General features: G+C 41.9%; 1 protein-coding gene and 1 non-coding gene across 3 annotated transcripts in view; both read right to left on the reverse strand.

The window, feature by feature from the left end:
• Window positions 1–282: 282 nt before the first annotated feature.
• LOC139540710 (E3 ubiquitin-protein ligase UHRF1-like) overlaps window positions 283–18191 on the reverse strand; it is a 49211-nt gene continuing 31302 nt past the window's right edge. For both annotated transcript variants that reach the window (XM_071344603.1, XM_071344602.1), the window contains exons 4-17: window positions 17847–18007; window positions 17018–17233; window positions 16622–16737; window positions 14604–14790; window positions 12210–12333; window positions 11586–11693; window positions 11320–11424; window positions 10915–11021; window positions 10276–10438; window positions 5715–5852; window positions 4250–4349; window positions 3924–4078; window positions 2022–2120; window positions 283–1913 (exon numbers count right to left, since the gene is read on the reverse strand). In XM_071344603.1, coding sequence (XP_071200704.1) covers window positions 1767–1913; window positions 2022–2120; window positions 3924–4078; window positions 4250–4349; window positions 5715–5852; window positions 10276–10438; window positions 10915–11021; window positions 11320–11424; window positions 11586–11693; window positions 12210–12333; window positions 14604–14790; window positions 16622–16737; window positions 17018–17233; window positions 17847–18007 — 1926 coding nt within the window. In that variant the 3' untranslated portion in view covers window positions 283–1766. The remainder of the gene's footprint in view (window positions 1914–2021; window positions 2121–3923; window positions 4079–4249; window positions 4350–5714; window positions 5853–10275; window positions 10439–10914; window positions 11022–11319; window positions 11425–11585; window positions 11694–12209; window positions 12334–14603; window positions 14791–16621; window positions 16738–17017; window positions 17234–17846; window positions 18008–18191) is intronic.
• LOC139541806 (small nucleolar RNA SNORA22) lies at window positions 10749–10886 on the reverse strand. The gene has a single exon (XR_011668422.1). It is a non-coding gene; the product is annotated as a small nucleolar RNA SNORA22 (small nucleolar RNA).

Genomic DNA, 18191 nt, shown 5'->3' on the forward strand with positions numbered 1-18191 from the left:
GTGTACAACAAAAGTCCTCTGAATGGTGTTTCTCTGAAGAAATTTACACTTGATCGAAATAGGGGCCATGTTATTAATAGAAGTGCAGCATCCTTTACAACAAAAGAAAGACGTGTACATATGTACATATTTTTATAAATGGCAGAGAACACATGGATTTCAGACAGGCAACGCTTGCCATAAACGTATTGTAAGATGTGGCAGCATAACGAATAGGTACTTTCAAAAGGACATGCTTAGTTCTCTATGCATTTATTGTAATAAAAACGACAGTAATCATAATATTTAACAAAAGGCACCATTTATATTCTTTATATCTCAGTAACATTTCAATTTTGCAATTTTATTTTATAAAAAAGGTTGAAGATGTATTGGAAAATTCTGCACTTCGGAAACCATGTGCAAGCAAGTTACTTCTAAAACTACAAACAACTTAAACATGTGCTAAAAAATATACAATTTTTGAAAATATACATTTCCAGTCTATGCAAATGTAAATATTTGAGGTATTACTAACATCTGCAGCTACTGGCATTCATTTTGCAATAAAACATCAGAAATATGATATTGAGCTAAATTACATTTCTGGATCTTAAATATTTTTCTGTTGATCCTCTACGGTCCAGTTCAACAGAGCTAGATGTTTTCCACAGCCCTGCCATGAATCAAAAGGTTGTGGCACACCTAAACGCCGAATTGTGCGCATCCCTACAATGGTTACAGGTTTTACATCTTTGGGTTTGTTCAGATGGAAAACGTGTGCTTAGACCGCAGTTAAAGTGTTAAGGTGAAATACATTTTACAATTAGGAAATAATTACTACAAAATCGAAAAACCTGCCATTTTATAGATTAGTGAAAGGTATACTTTTCTGTGGAGTATTTTTGCTCTGCTCAAATTTAAATCAAATGTTCAGCAACGCCATCAGATTACACATGGCAAAATAAATGAAAAAAGGTTTCGGAAAGAGTAAACATACATTTTAAAGTAAGTACGTTACTGGAATGTTAATTAATTCAACACATAAAATGATCACATCCACCACAACTAAATAATTTCAATAGAAAATAAAAAACCTTAGGGTTCAATATCAAATCCAAACCCATCATTCCTTCTATTATAGCCCACAGTCATGTACTGAAGCACAAGTTATGGATGCAGCAACACACGATGCTACATTAGACAGTCAAGCAGTGGCTACATGTAAAACAAGCCATTGAGCGATGGCAGGCACAATCTAAGATCAGGACATTAACTCAAGCCCTGGATATGGAGGACATTTTCTCAAAACAGGGTTGTAATGGATTTAGCAGTTGTGCTTCGCTTATGAAATACATGAGCTAGGAACAGTATATTGGACATAAAACAGAATATAAAATATACATTCTATAAAGGGAGTGTTTTCTAAATAGAAATGTATGCAATTGATTAACATCTATTACAAAATGTTCTGCGAAGTATCCATATCGTATACATCTTAAAACTGCATGTGCTTGAAGGAATTAAACTTGTGTATTGATTTTGGCAAGTCAAGTTAAAATGCATTGTTACAGAATAACGTTAGATACATTTGATCAAGGCAGTTTCATAGCAACAGTTCGTTATAATTAGGACCGGAGAAGATGGGGTGGCATTTCAGCGACCAAACAGACAGCGTTTTACATTTGCTAATTATATTAAGAAAAGTTGTTTTTTTTGCCTCTACTGCTTAACTGCCCTCATAGTTCATGTAGTCCACATGCTGGTCAAGCAGCTGGAACGAGTTATCACCGTCCACTGCTGTATCCTGGGAAGAACTGGTTGAGAATGGCTTGGAGGGGTTTGTTGACACTCATTGGGTTGTTTTTGCGCAGATCGTGCCTGCATGCTGGGCAAGAGTACACCTCTGCCTTGAAAGACCGCTGAAGGCATTCCTAAAATAAATGAAAAATGCACCTTTCAATACCTCTTGCTAAATTTTTATTGCTCTTAATGGATGGAAAGGAAAAATCTCAGTGCAAGGCTAGCAAAGATCAACTTACCCTGCAGACATTGTGTTGGCACTCAGTGGTGATAGGTTGAAATACCACTTCTTGGCAGCATATACACAAGAAAACCTCCTCAACTTTGTTCAGGAATTTCTGGAAATGCAAAAATAACTGTTAAGTACCCAAACCATAGTAAGTGAGGCGATTCAGAAGCTGAAAAACCAAAAAGTATTTTAATGCATGCCATTTCCTCCTGCTTGCTAAAATGTTAATAGTTAGCCTAATTTCAGTTTGTGACAAAACAAGCAATGTAGAGAGCAGGGGTCTCCAACAGGTAGATCCACCTTTGACTACCTCGCCAAGCATTTCTGAAAGTACATGTATTTTTCTCCCTCATTTTGTTCCATCACAAACTGTCATATACACAAAGCTCCCGGCTACTTCCCAAACATATCCACATTGACATTATCCCACTCCTGGTTATCCACTATTGGCTTAAAAAAAGCTAACCGTAACAGTGTCTGTTTGGTGCAAGCGTTTGTTTACCACTCCTTATGTAGCCAGTTAGCAATGCTAATGATAACCGTCTTGTGGGCAGACAAACACTCTCCAAAAACTTTTATATTTTTTATTTAAATATGGCAAGTCAGTTAAGAACAAACTTATTTACAATGACGGCCTACACCGGCTAAACCCGGACGACGCTGGGCCAATTGTGCGCCGATCTATGGGACTCCCAATCATGCCCGGTTGTGATACAGCCTGGATTCGAACCAAGGTGTCTGTAGTGACACCTCTAGCACTGAGATGCAGTGCCTTAGACCTCAGCGCCACTTGAGCCCTAATTAAATGGTAACTGCAGAGTAGGCTTACCTGAGAACTATATTATGATTATTTGTATCAACTGGGCAGCCATTGTTTTACAAACTCTGCCATGACATGATGCAGCAGTAGGCCCAACAGAAACATCACAAAACCGACACATTCCTCTCTTTCTAGATTTACAATTAAAGGGGAATTACGCAAAGCCAATTGTATTTGTTTTTACATAGTCAGATTGTCTTTTGATGTGATTTAAGCATTTGACATGGACTCAGAACATCCATTTGTTGTTCCTCTATGAATAATTGTAATTTTGAGTAAAATGTTTATCCCAAACCACAAAAAATAAAAACAAGAAAATTATGGGGCCTGTCAGGCCAAATATTGATAATTAACCATCATAAAAAATATAAAAACAAGGTTGGAGACCCCTGGTGTAGAGAATCATTGTACACCGTATCTAAACTGCTGTGAAATATATTTTCCATAACCAAAGTTATTGTATTTTCAGCTTGAGCACAAAACAAAGACAAAAATGTAACTTAATGGGAAGCATAGAAATAGCGCATATAGAACAGATCTACTGCTTCTTAGACTTGCTTTCAATGAGAACGACAGATTCATAACACATATTTCCATGCGAATTTAGTCACGTCGCCCAAAAAAGTTACATATTGGACATTTTACAGGATGATCCATGTCGCTTTACCTGCATGCTTTAATACACCACCTAAGCTTATATTGGTGTAGTGATGAAGATAATCGAAAGAACTAGCATTACAACAACACCAATGCTGGCTGTATTCTAAGGTTCAGATTAGGGTTCTACGGATAGCAGTATCGCAAGACTTAATCACTTGAGGAACAGTCCTAATGATGGAGGAAAAAAAAACTGCCTTGTTATCACCCAGTCACGTGTTTATTTCGCAAGCTATAGCACCATATTTTACATAAAGTTTTTATTTTTTTAAAGGAACATAAGAGTTTAGATTGCTTTGTTAAGGAAAATCAGGTCTAGTCGTATCGTGGTACAGGTATCGTGATAACCCTAGTTCAGATGGTCACAACAAAGACCAATTGGCTTTGCATCAGCATAAATTCCAATAGTGTGAAATCTAGAAAGGCTTTTCTTACCGGGCCAAGGGCCAGAGACTCCATGGCTTCGTCCCACACCTTCCTGTTGGGCTCGTCATCCTTGATCCAGGCCTTCTGTTCTTTGCTCAGTTTGTAAGCCTCCAACTTCATCTTCTTGGGAGTGCCCTTGGCTGGCGATGACTTCTCTTCAGCTTCTGCAACAAAAAGACCACCACAGTGTGTCAGAAGACGTGAAATTAACACAGGATAGCCTGTTAAATTATATTAAAACATTTGCAGCTGTATTCTCAGTTGGAAATCTGAAATTTACCAGTGTCTTGTGTGGTTAAAGATAATTCTAGAGCTACTTTGAAGAAGTCACTCACCATTAGACTGAGACTTTCTTTTCCGCTTCCCTTTGGTGGGTGTTTCAGTTACCTCCTCGTTCTCCTTGGCAGCCTGGGCTTCCAAATAGCCTTCTGGATACTGAAACCAAACATATTCATCAAAACAAGAGCTTAAACTGCATAATCATGTTCACCTAATTTCAGTTAGTCACAAAACAAGAAATGTATGTGAATCATGGTACAATCTAAACCGTTGTGTAGTTGGGATAAACAATATTATTATAACAAATATTTAAATTCTATAAAATTATAGTTATGACGATATTGATTTGACTCCAAGTACCAATTCGTAAAAAATAAAATCGCTCGGTAGCGTTGGCTATACCTGCGTCAAAACTCTCTCATCCTGTAGCTTGTTCGCCATCTTTTTAAATAGTTAGCGAACATGTTCAGTACTTTTATTACCATGACTCACCGGACATTTTATTAGATACACCACCCCGTTCAATTGATCACTCCTACAGACAGCGGCGTGACCGTGTCTTGCTACGAAGCATGCAGAGGCATTCAGTTACGGTTCGATGAAAACGCAAGAGTGGACAAAACGGGTGACCTAAGAGACTTTGAGCGTGATATGATCGTCTGTGCCAGGTGCGCCGGATCCAGCATCTCAGAAATAGCCACCCTCCTGGGCTTTTCACACACGACAGTAGCTAAGGTTTACCGATGAATGGTGCAACGAACAAAAAAACTCCAGTCAGCAGCTGTCCTGTGAGCAAAAACAGCTCGTTGATGAGAGCGGTCGAAGGAGAATGGCAAAAGTCGTGCAAGTTAACAGGCGGGCCACAAAGCAACAAATAACGGCACAGTACAATAGCGCTGTGAAAAACAGCATCTTGGAACACGCAACCTGATCCTTGTCACAGATGGGCGATTGCAGCAGAAGACCACAACGGGTTCTACTCCTATCAGATAAAAACTAAAAGCGGCTCCAGTGGGCACACGATCACCAACACTGGACAATTGAGGAGCTGAAAAAAGTTAACTGGAACATGACAGTGAGTTCAGTTTACTTGAGTGGCCTGCGCAGTCCCCAGACCTCAACCCAATAGAGTATCTTAGAGATGAGATGTTCACAGCATGCCTGTACCGCCGTTCAATCTGCAGCAACTGTGCGACGCCATAGCATCAGCATGGACCAATATCCCTGTGGAACATTTCCAACACCGTGTAAAAATGCCCTGAAGAATTCCGGCTGTTCTGGAGGCAAAGGGGGCGTCCGACCTGGTACTAAGAGGTGTGTTCCTAATAAATGTTTTGAACACCAAATCACAAAACACATTTTTCAGCTGGTGTACAAAACCAAGACATTCTTTGAAAAATGTAATTAAGACTTGCTGTCAATGAGAATGAGATCTATAACTCACATTTCTATGTAAATTGTGTCAGGTCGCTGAAAAAGCTACATAATGGACATTTTAATGGACGATCCATGTCGCTTTACCTGCATGGTGAGTCCCAGTTTCTTGATGCGTTCTTTGCCGTCCCGGGTCCATGGCGCTGGCTCATCGTCATTTCGTTTAAGCAGATACCTCCAGACGAGGAAGCCAGACTTGCCCTTCTCTGGCCAGTATTTCACCACCTGGAAAGGAGACAGGCATTTTGGTTAGTCAGCATGGAACGGAGATGCCATTTACACTTGGTATTAATATGCGACTAATATAGAGACAAGACATAATGGAAACAGGCTTGTAAATTACTAATAGGGTTACATTACAGAGGATCATATGGAACCTAGGCTTGGACGGTATCCCATGGCGCCGGAGGGCATGGCTGCCAATTTATGGGCCCTTAACCAACCGTGCTATTTTGTACATAAGGTTGCTGCTACCGTCTCTTATGACCGAAAAGAGCTTCTGGACATCTGAAGAGCGATTACAAAAGTGGACGAACTAAAAGCATGTACATTAAAAACTAATATCTTATGTTTGACCGAGTCGTGGCTGAACGACAAGATTAATAACATACAGCTGGCGGATTATACACTACTGGGTTCCTGAGTGGCGCAGCAGTCTAAGGCACTGCATCTCAGTGCTAGAGGCGTCACTACAGACACCTTGGTTCGAATCCAGGCTGTATCACAACCGGACGTGATTGGGAGTCCCATAGATCAGCGCACAATTGGCTCAGCGTTGTCCGAGTTTAGCCGGTGTAGGCTGTCAATTTAAAATAAGACTTTGTTCTTAACTGACTGGCCTAGTTAAATAAAAGGTTCATTTTATTAATAAAAAAATAAATACATTTGGCAGGATATAACAGCAGCTTCTGGTAAGACAAAGGGTGGCGGTTAATGTATATTTGTAAACAAAAGCTGGTGCACGATATCTAAGGAAGGTTTTGCTCGCCTGAGGTAGAGTATCTCGTGATAAGCTGTAGACCACACTATTTACCAAGAGAGTTTATCTATATTTCTCGTAGCTGTCTATTTACCACCACAAACCGATGCTGGAAATAAGACCGCACTCAATGAGCTGTATACGGACATAATCAAACAGGAAAACGCTCACCCAGCGGTGGTGCTCCTAGTGGCCGGGGACTTTAACACAAGGAAACTTAAATCCGTTTTACCTCATTTCTACCAGCATGTTCAATGTGCAACCAGAGGGGGAAAAGAGAAAAATAAAATAAACTCTAGACCACCTTTACAAAACACACATACGCGTACAAAGCTCTCCCTCGCCCTCCATTTGGCAAATCTGACCATAATTCTATCCTCCTGATTCCTGTTTACAAGCAAAAATTAAAGCAGGAAGCACCAGTGACTTTCAATTTTTAAAAAAGTGGTCAGATGAAGCAGATGCTAAGCTACATGACTGTTTTGCTAGCACAGACTAGAATATGTTCTGGGATTCGTCCGATGGCATTGAGGAGTACACCAGTCATTGGCTTCATCAATAAGTGCATCGATGACGTCATCCACACAGTGACTGTACGTACACCAACCAAAAGCCATGGATAACAGGCAACATCCGCACTGAGCTAAAAGGGTAGAGCTGTCGCTAACCCGGATGCTGATAAAAAAAATCCCGCTATGCCCTCCGACGAACCATCAAACAGGCAACGCGTCAATACAGGACTAAGATTGTATCATACTTCACTGGCTCCGATGCTCATCGGATGTGGCGGGGCTTGAAAACTATTACAGACTACAAAGGGAAGCACAGCTTAGAGCGGCCCAGCGACACGAGCCAACCAGACGAGCTAATGTACTTATGCTCGTGTCGAGGCAAGTAACACTGAAACATGCATGAGAGCAACAGCTGTTCCGGACGACTGTGTGATCACGCTGCCCGCAGCCGTTGTGAGTAAGAGCTTTAAACAGGTCAACTGATTACCAGGACATGTACTCCGAACACCCATTGACAACCTGGCAAGTGTCTTCACTGACATTTTGAGAAAATAATTGATATGTTTAAAGAATGATGAAATAATTCATAACCATTAGGGAGTATAGTTTATGTAGCATGTATAAGGAATAATTAAAGTATTAAACATAAGTCCAATTAGGTTGGACTGGGAGAGAGAAATGTGTGTGTGCCTAAGAAAATACCGAAGAACAATTAAACTGTTTGAACCGACCTGGCAGGAACTCTGAGAAAACTTATGAGGACAGGGAGTACTTCAAGGTTTCCCTAATCTCGGGGGAATGGAACTGTCGGCTGGGCAGTGATACACAGTGGTGAGAACTATAGAGATAAAACTCAACTACTGTTTGTGTGGAAGTATGTGCGTAGGATACCTACTGTTTGTGTGGAAGTATGTGCGCAGCTATAAAATGGATGTCTTTGTATAATGGATTTAGAACGTTCTCTGAATAAACTGTACTAGCCTTTTGCATAAGCTGAGTCTAACTAATTATTATTAAACCCATGGTCTTACAAACCTCAGGAATTGGTCAAAGCTATTGATTGATTGTTATTATCATTGGGATTGAAAATTATCGTGACACATTTTTAACCTCTCCCCGTCTTGAGTCTGTAATACCAACGTTTCAAGCAGACAAACACAGTCCCTGTGCCGAAGAATACTAAGGTAACCTGCCTAAATGACTACCAACCAGCAGCCCTCACGTCTGTAGCAATGACGTGCTGTGACATGCTGGTCATGGCTCACATCAACACCATTATCCCAGAAACCCTAGACCCACTCCAATTTGCATACCACCCCAACAGATCCAGAGATGATGCAATCTCTATTGCACTCCACACTACCCTTTCCCACCTGGACAAAACAAACACCTATGTGAGAATGCTTTCATTGACTACAGCTCAGCGTTCAACACCATAGTGCCCTCGAAGCTCATCAATAAGCTAAGAACCCTGGGACTAAACACCTCCCTCTGCAACTGGATACTGGACTTCCTGACGGGCCGCCCCCCAGATGGTAAGAGTAGGTAACACATCCGCAACGCTGATCCTCAACACACGGGCCCCTCAGGGGTGCGTGCTCAGTCCCCTCCTGTACTCCCCGTTCACTCATGACTGCACGGCCAGGCATGACTCCAACACCATCGTTAAGTTTGCCGATGACAACAGCCTGATCACTGACAACGACGAGACAGCCTATAGGGAGGAGGTCAGAAACCTGACCGTGTAGTGCAAGGACAACAATCTCTCCCTCAACGTGATCAAGACAAAGGAGATGATTGTGGACTACAGGAAAAGAAGGACCGAGCACGCCCCCATTCACATCAACAGGGCTGTAGTGGAGCAGGTTGAGAGCTTCAAGTTCCTTGGTGTCCACATCACTAACAAACTAACATGGTCCAAGCACACCAAGACAGTTGTGAAGAGGGCACGACAAAGCCTATTCCCCCTCAGGAAACTGAAAAGATTTGGCATGGGTCCTCAGATCCTCAAAAAGTTCTACAGCTGCACTATCAAGAGCATCCTGACGGGTTGCATCACTGCCTGGTATGGCAACTGCTCGGCCTCTGACCACAAAGCACTACAGAGGGGTGTGTACTTCCCAGTACAGTACTGGGGCCAAGGTTCCTGCCATCCAGGACCTCTATACCAGGCGGTGTCAGAGTAAGGCCCTAAAAATTGTCAAAGACTCCGACTACCCTAGTTATAGACTGTTCTCTCTATCGCACGGCAAGCGATACCGGAGTGCCAAGTCTAGGTTCAAGAGGCTTCTAAACAGCTTCTACCCCCAAGCCATAAGACTCCTGAACATCTAATCAAATGGCTACCCAGACTATTTGCATTGCCACCCCCTTTTACGCTTCTGTTACTCTGTTATTATCTATGCAGTCACTTTAATAACTCTACCTACATGTACATATTACCTCAATTACCTCGACTAACCGGTGCCCCAGCACATTGACTCTGTACCGGAATGCTAACAAAATTACTAACTAATAGTGAAATCACAGCCGCTGTTAGCTAAATGCTAACGAGCAAAAACGAACAAATTAATTTCAAAGACAGGCAAACCCAGCTCAGTTATAAAAGCAAAGCTAGTAGCTACCAAATGTAATTGTCAGTGAGCGCGGACATTTACAAGTGAAAGTGAATGAAGAAATTGTGCAAATTAATAAAGTTATGTTGTTCTGAAAAAATAAATAAAAACACTAGCAGGAAGCACAGGGAAGAAATCCAGAGCTCTTTGACTTCTGACAGAAAGTAATAAGATATCTGACGTCAAACATTTAATAGTGAATTGAATTCAACAGAGACTCGCCGATGGCTATAGAACGCTATGGACCAGGTCCCTCCGTGCTATTTACAAACATTTTACTGGCTCAACTGTTCTTGGGAACTACGGTAAGCTTCATACCGTAAAGTAATGTGACAGGTGAAATTAAGTACGAACATGCTTCATCTCTACGTATTGCACAAGGTATTAACTTAAAGTAGCTACAAATATTTAAATATATTAACTTCAAATAATTAGTTGACGGCCAAACCATCCTGTGGTTTTCTCCAAATACCCCGGTATACTGCCCAAGCCTAATGGAACTTCATTTCACATGAAACATTAAAAACAAAACAAATTCCCACCTTGTAGATTCCGTCGTATCTGTTGCCATCTTCCGGGCTGAACTTGCTGTGTTTGCGGCCCTTTGAGCTGCGCACCACCCTGACCGGCTTGCCTGCCTTCCAGTCTTTTGCTGTGGCCCCATCCTTCTCGTTCAACGATGCGTTGCAGTTCAGAGCCAGAGCCCTGGGTCACAAGGCAAATTAAGAGTGAGTGTCATTTGAATGAACCAAATTGTAGACTGCAGTGAATCATCAAATAAACACTCACAGTTTAAACATAAGACGTGTACTATTTGAATCATTGCGTTCTAGCAAATCAATAAAAAAGGTGAATTGTAAGAACAAGTAATGATTGTTAAAAACAGTCACAAAACAGTGCTCAAAAGAGGCATAGCCATGCAAAGCCAATAAGCCCGGTCATCTGCATATCACCAATTTCCCCCTCATACAAAACTACTGCATCACCCATACACAAAGTTAGTGGCTTGGGAAAGAGTTGTGCTGGTCCGCTGAATACATGTAGGAGAAAAGACAGCTCCCCCAATGCAGAGGTAACAGACCACACTTCACTGTAGCACAGATATGGAGACCAGGGAGAGCTACACAAGCATCCGTGGGTGTTCTCTGTGCAAAGAGATCTGATTAGTTTTGCTCACTAACCTGTTCATATTGGTGAGCTTCTGATCACACGACTGTTCGGCTGTCCTCTTGTTTCCAGACAGATCTCGCCCTCCAGAGCCGGTGTAGGTGAACTCGTTGCCGTCATCCTGGGACCAATTGAAAACCAGCGTTAGTGCAGTGACCTTTCATGCTTACGGTGTTCCAACCCTGCAGCTACAATGTTGGGCGTGGGGAGGGGGGGCTTGTAATAGATGTGCATCACAGGCGCCGGTGGCACCTTAATTGGAAAGGACGGGTTCATAGTAATGGCTGGAACGGAATAAATTGAATGGTGTCGAACAAACATATGTTTCCATGTGTTTAATACCATTCACGCCATTATTATGAGCCTTCCTCTCCTCGGCAGCCTCCTGTGATGTGCAATATGGAAGATAGTCTAAATACCTGGTCGTCTTCATAGCCCCCAGCCAGCACTAGGGAGTAAGCTCCATCGTTGCTCCTCCCGTGGATCCCAGCAACATGTGGCCTGTGGCAACCAGACTCACTCACCTGCCAAAACAGGAGTGAAAATGTCAGCGGACAACCTACCAGGACCTAGTCATTGAAAAATAATGTGTCAAATTGTGTTCTCATTTTTTGGGGTACATTATCAAAAAAGACTGCCGTTATCGCATTCCCTTTCAGCCTACTGCAAAAAGGCAGCAACTCACCTGGACCCTGAACTTCCAAATACTTCCGACCGGGACGCCAGGGACAGGGCCGTAGTGGTTGGAAGGGACAATGGTGCACTGCTTGCTGCGGCCAACACAAGCCATGCCCTGTAGAAAACACAAGAATGTACTCAACTAACAACAAATCTATGTCAAGTTTAGAAGTGTGACAGTGGCCGTGTCTGAAATCTAGCTTGCCTACTTAAACGGTATACTAATTGTACAAAATTTAGAACACCGTTTAGTAAAAACAAATGGAGTACGCAACAAATATCAGCATACTAAGCTCATCCTATTGAGAATGCATCATTAATGCTCAATTGCGTTGATTCCCGCAATTCTTTCAGTTTAGCACAGCGTGTCCCCTCACCTGTTGTCAGACACACATGGGTCTCAAACAAGGATTCACTTCAAGAGTGTGCAACGAATTCAACTAGATTTAAAAGCCAGAATGTGTATGACCTCCTTGCATTTAAAGCGTACTACATTTTAGAAGATTTCACATACCATAAAACTTTATTTTTTCCACATACTCAAAATGCCTACTATTTAGTACAGTTATTCAGACAATGTACTTTTTCCACTAAGAGGTACGCCCACAGCACCATTTCTAAATGCCCTTACCTTTCCCCAGTCCCTCTGGCTGGTTGAGCTGGCGGAAGCCATCTTGGATTTCTTCTTGCTGTCCTTGAGTTTCTCTCCTGCTAGCACCACCTCACTAGCATCGTTGCGGCACTCGGGACAATACCTAGAGGTATTGAAATAAATACAGATCAGAACAAGCAGGCAACAGAACATCCAAAATGTGTGATGCAGTACAAAACCACTGCATCACACACGTGTAGAGTTAATAGTGGCACGGGAAAGTTGTGCTGGTCCGCTGAATACATGTAGGAGAGAAGACAGCTCCACCAATGCAGAGGTAACAGACCACACTTCACTGTAGCACAGATATGGAGACCAGGGAGAGCTACACAAGCATCCGTGGGTGTTCTGACAAAGTCATTTGGACAGTTGTTTAATTTTATTTCACCAGGTAAACTAGTTGAGAACAAGTTCTCATTTACAACTGTGACCGTGCCAAGATAAAGCAAAGCAGTGTGACAGAAACAACACAGTTACATGGAATAAACAAGCGTACAGTCAATAACACAATAGGGAAAAAAAGAAAGTCTATATACAGTGTGTGCGCAAATGGCATGAGGAAGGCAATAAATAGGCCATAGTAGCAAAGTAATTACAATTTAACAGATTAACACTGGAGTGATAGATGAGCAGATGATGAGCAGATGGTGTCTAAGTAGTGATACTGGTGTGCAAAAGAGCAGCAAAGTAAATTAAAACAATATGGGGATGAGGTAGGTAGATTGGGTGGGCTATTTACAGATGGACTATGTACAGCTGCAGCGATCGGTTAGCAGCTCAGAAAGCTGATGTTTAAAGTTAGTGAGGGAAATGTAAGTCTCCAGCTTCAGCGATTTTTGCAATTCGTTCCAGTCACTGGCAGCAGAGAACTGGAAGGAAAGGCGGCCAAAGGAGGTGTTGGCTTTGGGGATGACCAGTGAGATATACCTGCTGGAGCGTGTGCTACGGGTGGGTGTTGTTATCGTGACCAGTGAGCTGAGAATGCGGAGCTTTACCTAGCATAGACTTGTAGATGACCTGGAGCCAGTGGGTCTGGCAACGAATATGTAGCGAGGGCCAGCCAACTAGAGCATACAGGTCGCAGTGGTGGGTGGTATAAGGCGCTTTGGTAACAAAACGGATGGCACTGATAGAAAATTGGATGCAGTCTGAGTACAGTATTGGAAGCTATTTTGTAGATGACGTCGCCGAAGTCAAGGATCGGTAGGATAGTCAGTTTTACTAGGGTAAGTTTGGCGGCGTGAGTGAAGGAGGCTTTGTTGCGAAATAGAAAACCGACTCTAGATTTGATTATGGATTGGAGATGTTTGATATGAGTCTGAAAGGAGAGAGTTTACAGTCTAGCCAGACACCGATGAACTTGTGCTTGTACACCATTAACTTGTGCTCACGATAGAAAGCTGATAACGCTCGACTCAAAATGGCCAAAACAAAGCAGCCTGAAGAAACCATCACTTTCTCTCCTCAAACTCCAATTAGAAACAGTTGACGTGCCATCTGACACATCGGCATGACTATGACCATCACATAAGCAGCACTAGAAGCTGGCAACAGCGAGACGGACAGAATACCAGCCCAGACTGTACTGTAGTATAGACCAATTTTTGTGTTTACAGACGTCAAGAACGGTACCAAAAAGCTCTGTAGCAGGATCGCTTATGCTAAGGTCGGGAGCTTGACAAACTTAAAGATTCCACTCAAACGCTTCAGGTTTTGGTTTCATTAGTCCACTGTTGATACACTCGTCAGCAATCAAGTTTAAGATACTGTGACACCTTATGTATTATGAAAGTTCTGTATGATCTATTTTGAATGTTTTGTGATTCTCTCAGAAATGTTCTGTCGATTCCCAGGGTCATTTCATGTTTTCATTTGAGCCATTTCCATCCAAGCAGGCAGAAATACAGCCAGTATGGGGATTTTTGCATCATATGATGCAAAAGACATCACGCTGGCTATGAGAATTAGCATTTTGAAAGTTCTACATCTTGAAAACTTGATCGCTGACATGCAAACATTTTGGGACTGTATCAACAGTGGAAGAAAGAAAAAAAGACCAAAATATTTGTTGAGTGGATTGTTCTTTTAACAGTGAGTGAGTGACGACCATGAAAACACCTAAGACTGATGACTATAGCTTTGTGGCTATAGCTTATTTTTTTATCTAGCTCCATTTGTGATTTTTATCTTGCCGGCTCGCTAGATAATCAAATTATCTGATGACATTGCGACGTAGACGATAACCATCTGATTACGTGTTAACTTGCACAAGCTGCTTTTGAAGTTGCATGTGATCTTATCCACTGCTTTTTCTGAAACCGGAACCTGTGCGCAACTTTTCAAGACGCGGCATGGAAATGGGTCTTTACTGACCAGTCGTCGTCATCGGGGAGGCTGGTCAGTCGGGGGTTCAGGCAGTAGATGTGGAATGCCATGTCACACTCGTCACACAGCAGCTGCTTGTCCGGGTCCTGCTTCACGCCACATACATGGCAGTTGCACCAGCGGCAGTTCTTCTTGGGGTCATCTTTGCAGTGTTTGCACTCGGGTCCGTTTGACCCTGGAGAGAGCAGGATCAAAGAGAACGTCAACCTTTTTACTTAATGTTAAAATGGGTACTGTAACCCCTACTGTAAGAACTGCACCAGTGTATTAGAATATCCAATTAAGCATACAAAATATGTTACGTACTTGTAAACCGCTAAGTCTAAGAGGTTGGTGTGCAGCCAGGGCAACTAAAATTCATCTTATGCATCATGAACATAGTCTACATTAATCCCAGAGTTTCTATGGTAACAATAGCGTCTTGTCGTTTTCTAACATCTGACACAACTGTTAAACTATAGCCTACTTGCAGCGTCTTGGAAATGTTCACAATTTTGCATGTGCTTTACATGCACTCTCATCCTTCATGAAAATCAATCCGATAAATGCACTCACTGACTCTACACGAGTAACAGACTGGAGATGTGGACTATGTGATGAAATAGAAACTATGGCGCATCATTGTCTGTACCGGTGTATTGTGTGCAAGTCAATTATTCACATACAATATTTGACACTAAAATTGTGACATATTGTCTTTGAACTAACTTTAGAGATTGCTAATATGCTGGGCTGATGAGCCTGATCCAATAACTAGCCTAGTGTGTAGGAGTTAATTTCCTGCAAAAAAATTTAACGCAGTCAAACGACCAGGGCTCTAAATTGCAACCATTTTGGTCGCATATGCGCTTAAATATTTTGCTGTGGCGACCTGGAATTTAAATTGGGAAGCACCAGTCTAGTTAATCTGTATATTTTCTAAGACAACATCGTCACAAATCTGGGACCAGCGGCGTTGCTAACTACCCCATCGTTGCAAAGAGTTATAGGATATAAGAATTCTGTTTTCTTAACCTTTGTCTTCTTTAAACCTAAGCACCAGTGTGCCTAAGAAACATGCGCCTAAGAAAAATGCGCGCATGCTTCACTGTACCGCTGTTTGAGTGCCCTAGAATAAAAAGTGAGTGCAGATTCGTGACGGTCTTGGTTCAAATCAAATTTAATTGGTCACATACACGTTTAGCAGATGTTATTGCAGGTGTAGCGAAATGCTTGTGCTTCTAGTTCCGACAGTACAGCAATATCTAACAAGTAATATCTAACAAATTACACAATATACAGTGATCCCTCGCCACTTCGCGGTTCACTTATCGCGGATTCGCTATTTCGCGGATTTTCATAATGCATTTTTTTTTTTTTTTTGGTGCATTGTGCTCTGCATTCTGATTCGCTAAAAACTCACTCCCGCTTCTTGTATCAAAACATGCTACGAATTGTGCTATCATTTTGTCGTCTCGTGCAGTTATGTGTACGTACATAAAACAGCTTGGCAAATTTACATTAAGTTGGCCAAATTATCTTGTAATTTCGAACATCTCCTAAACCCATAATGTCGACGAAACGGCCTACACGTGAGTCACTGTATTTGTATACATGTAATAGTTGCTAATTGTAAAAAAAAAAAAAAGTTTTCTATTTCGCGGATTTCACTTATCGCGGGTCATTTTCGGAACGTAACCCCCGCGATAAACGAGGGATTACTGTATACCCAACACAAAAATCTAAGTAAAGGAATTAAGAATATATAAATATATGGACAAGCAATGTCAGAGTGGCATAGACTAAGATAGTAGAATAGTATAGAATGCAGTATATGCATATGAGACGACTACCATTACGACAGAGGAAACAGCTAATTTCTAGCCCAAACCGTACAAAAATTGTACCCAGATTACCAGCGTTTTAAGACTATTTTAAATCTGCTACTCCTAAATTGTTGTGCTCCTAACTTTAAAATAGCTACCAATTACATTTTATTTAAAGCCCTGCACACAGCTCCAACTTACTTTTCAATGGGCTATCAGATCCCGCTCCGGATCCAGCCAAGGCTCCAGGCTCCTCGATTTTGTAGATCTCAGTCAAGAACATGATGCGACAGTCATTCAGGGAGTCACCGGCAACCCTGAAATAAACATGAACTCTAGGTATACCCTTCATGGTCCTAATATGCAAAACAACTAAATGGCAAAACTTTGACATTCACATAATACTAAAGTACATACCATACTGTGTAGATGTATCAATACTGTATAACAAGTGATCAATGAATTTCAACAAATAACTAGAACACACCATTCAAGCAGCTGAGTCACTGAACTCATTTAAATGCTATTACCATCATGGTATGACCCTTTAAGGGGGAGGGGGTTTACAGCGGAGACTAACAGGACCAATTATATTACCCAAGCAGTATTTTGGCATAGATCTCGTGCACAGTGCGTGTCTCCCTCTTCTTCTGGATCTGGGCGTCGTACCAGTAGCCGCGCTCTTTGGGTTCGTCTGGGTTGAAGTTTACCATGACCACCATGCCCGCCTCCAGCTGGTGCCACTGGTAGACTGTGCGGGCGCGTGGGCGTACATCCTTGGACTGCAGAGGCACCACTCCATTCTCTGGGTAGCTAGAGAGACCACACAGACATAGGCAGTGTCAGTATTCAGTTCAGACACACAGCAGGTGCTTCCTACATAATGCGGCTTTTGTAAGATAATTGACATATCGAGAGAGAACAGAAACGGGTCAAATAAGTGTTTGAATTCTGAGGGCCTTGACTGCTGGAAACATATGCAATACGAGTCAACGTTCATTTCAATGTTCCTCCGGTTCTTACACTTGCAAGCAAACCAATGTGGCAGAGCAATGTGCAAATTATCAAGCACAAATGTTTTATTTGCCAATTGCAGTGTTATGGAATTACATATACTTTTATCAGGTGGGACTGCATTCAAAAAAGCAATACATAAAAAGTAAAGCGTAGGAGGAAATGGAACAAATTAAGCGCTCTGACGCAGATACGGAAACCAAGTGGTACCCTGTGGTATTGACACACTGGCGCCAAAAAGCAATGTTCCCATTGGTCCAGCTCATCGATAGACAGCAACACCTTCCAAACAGACATAATCAATCATTTTTCTATACATGTTCATTGAGGGTAAAACTGTTAAATGTCACCAATGAGGCATAATGTCTCCAATCAGATCTTTAAAATATGGAATACATGAGGGAGTTCTCACTCTTCATATTTGACATGGTAGTGAATAACTTCCTCTTCGCCGAGTTTAGAGTCAGAGCCCTCTTCCTCTCCAGGTGTCTTTGTGGTCTTTGTAATGTTCACAATCTGGGCCTCAAACCAGGCGCCCATGTTCAAGTCTCTGGCGTCAACAAACTCGTTAATCTGGAGAAGAAAAAAATAAGTTGATATTGTAAAGTGAACCATGCAATGCTACTGTCACAGATCTAAAACCTGTATTGCAATTTAAAATTAAGACTGAACACAATAGAAGCAACGCCAATTCAAGAAGGCTCCACAATATTGAAGCAGATTTACCATTTTACATTTATCCAGTTAAAAAGCATCC

The sequence above is a fragment of the Salvelinus alpinus genome, chromosome 16 (genome assembly GCF_045679555.1).
Source record: "Salvelinus alpinus chromosome 16, SLU_Salpinus.1, whole genome shotgun sequence".
Classification (NCBI taxonomy): domain Eukaryota; kingdom Metazoa; phylum Chordata; class Actinopteri; order Salmoniformes; family Salmonidae; genus Salvelinus; species Salvelinus alpinus.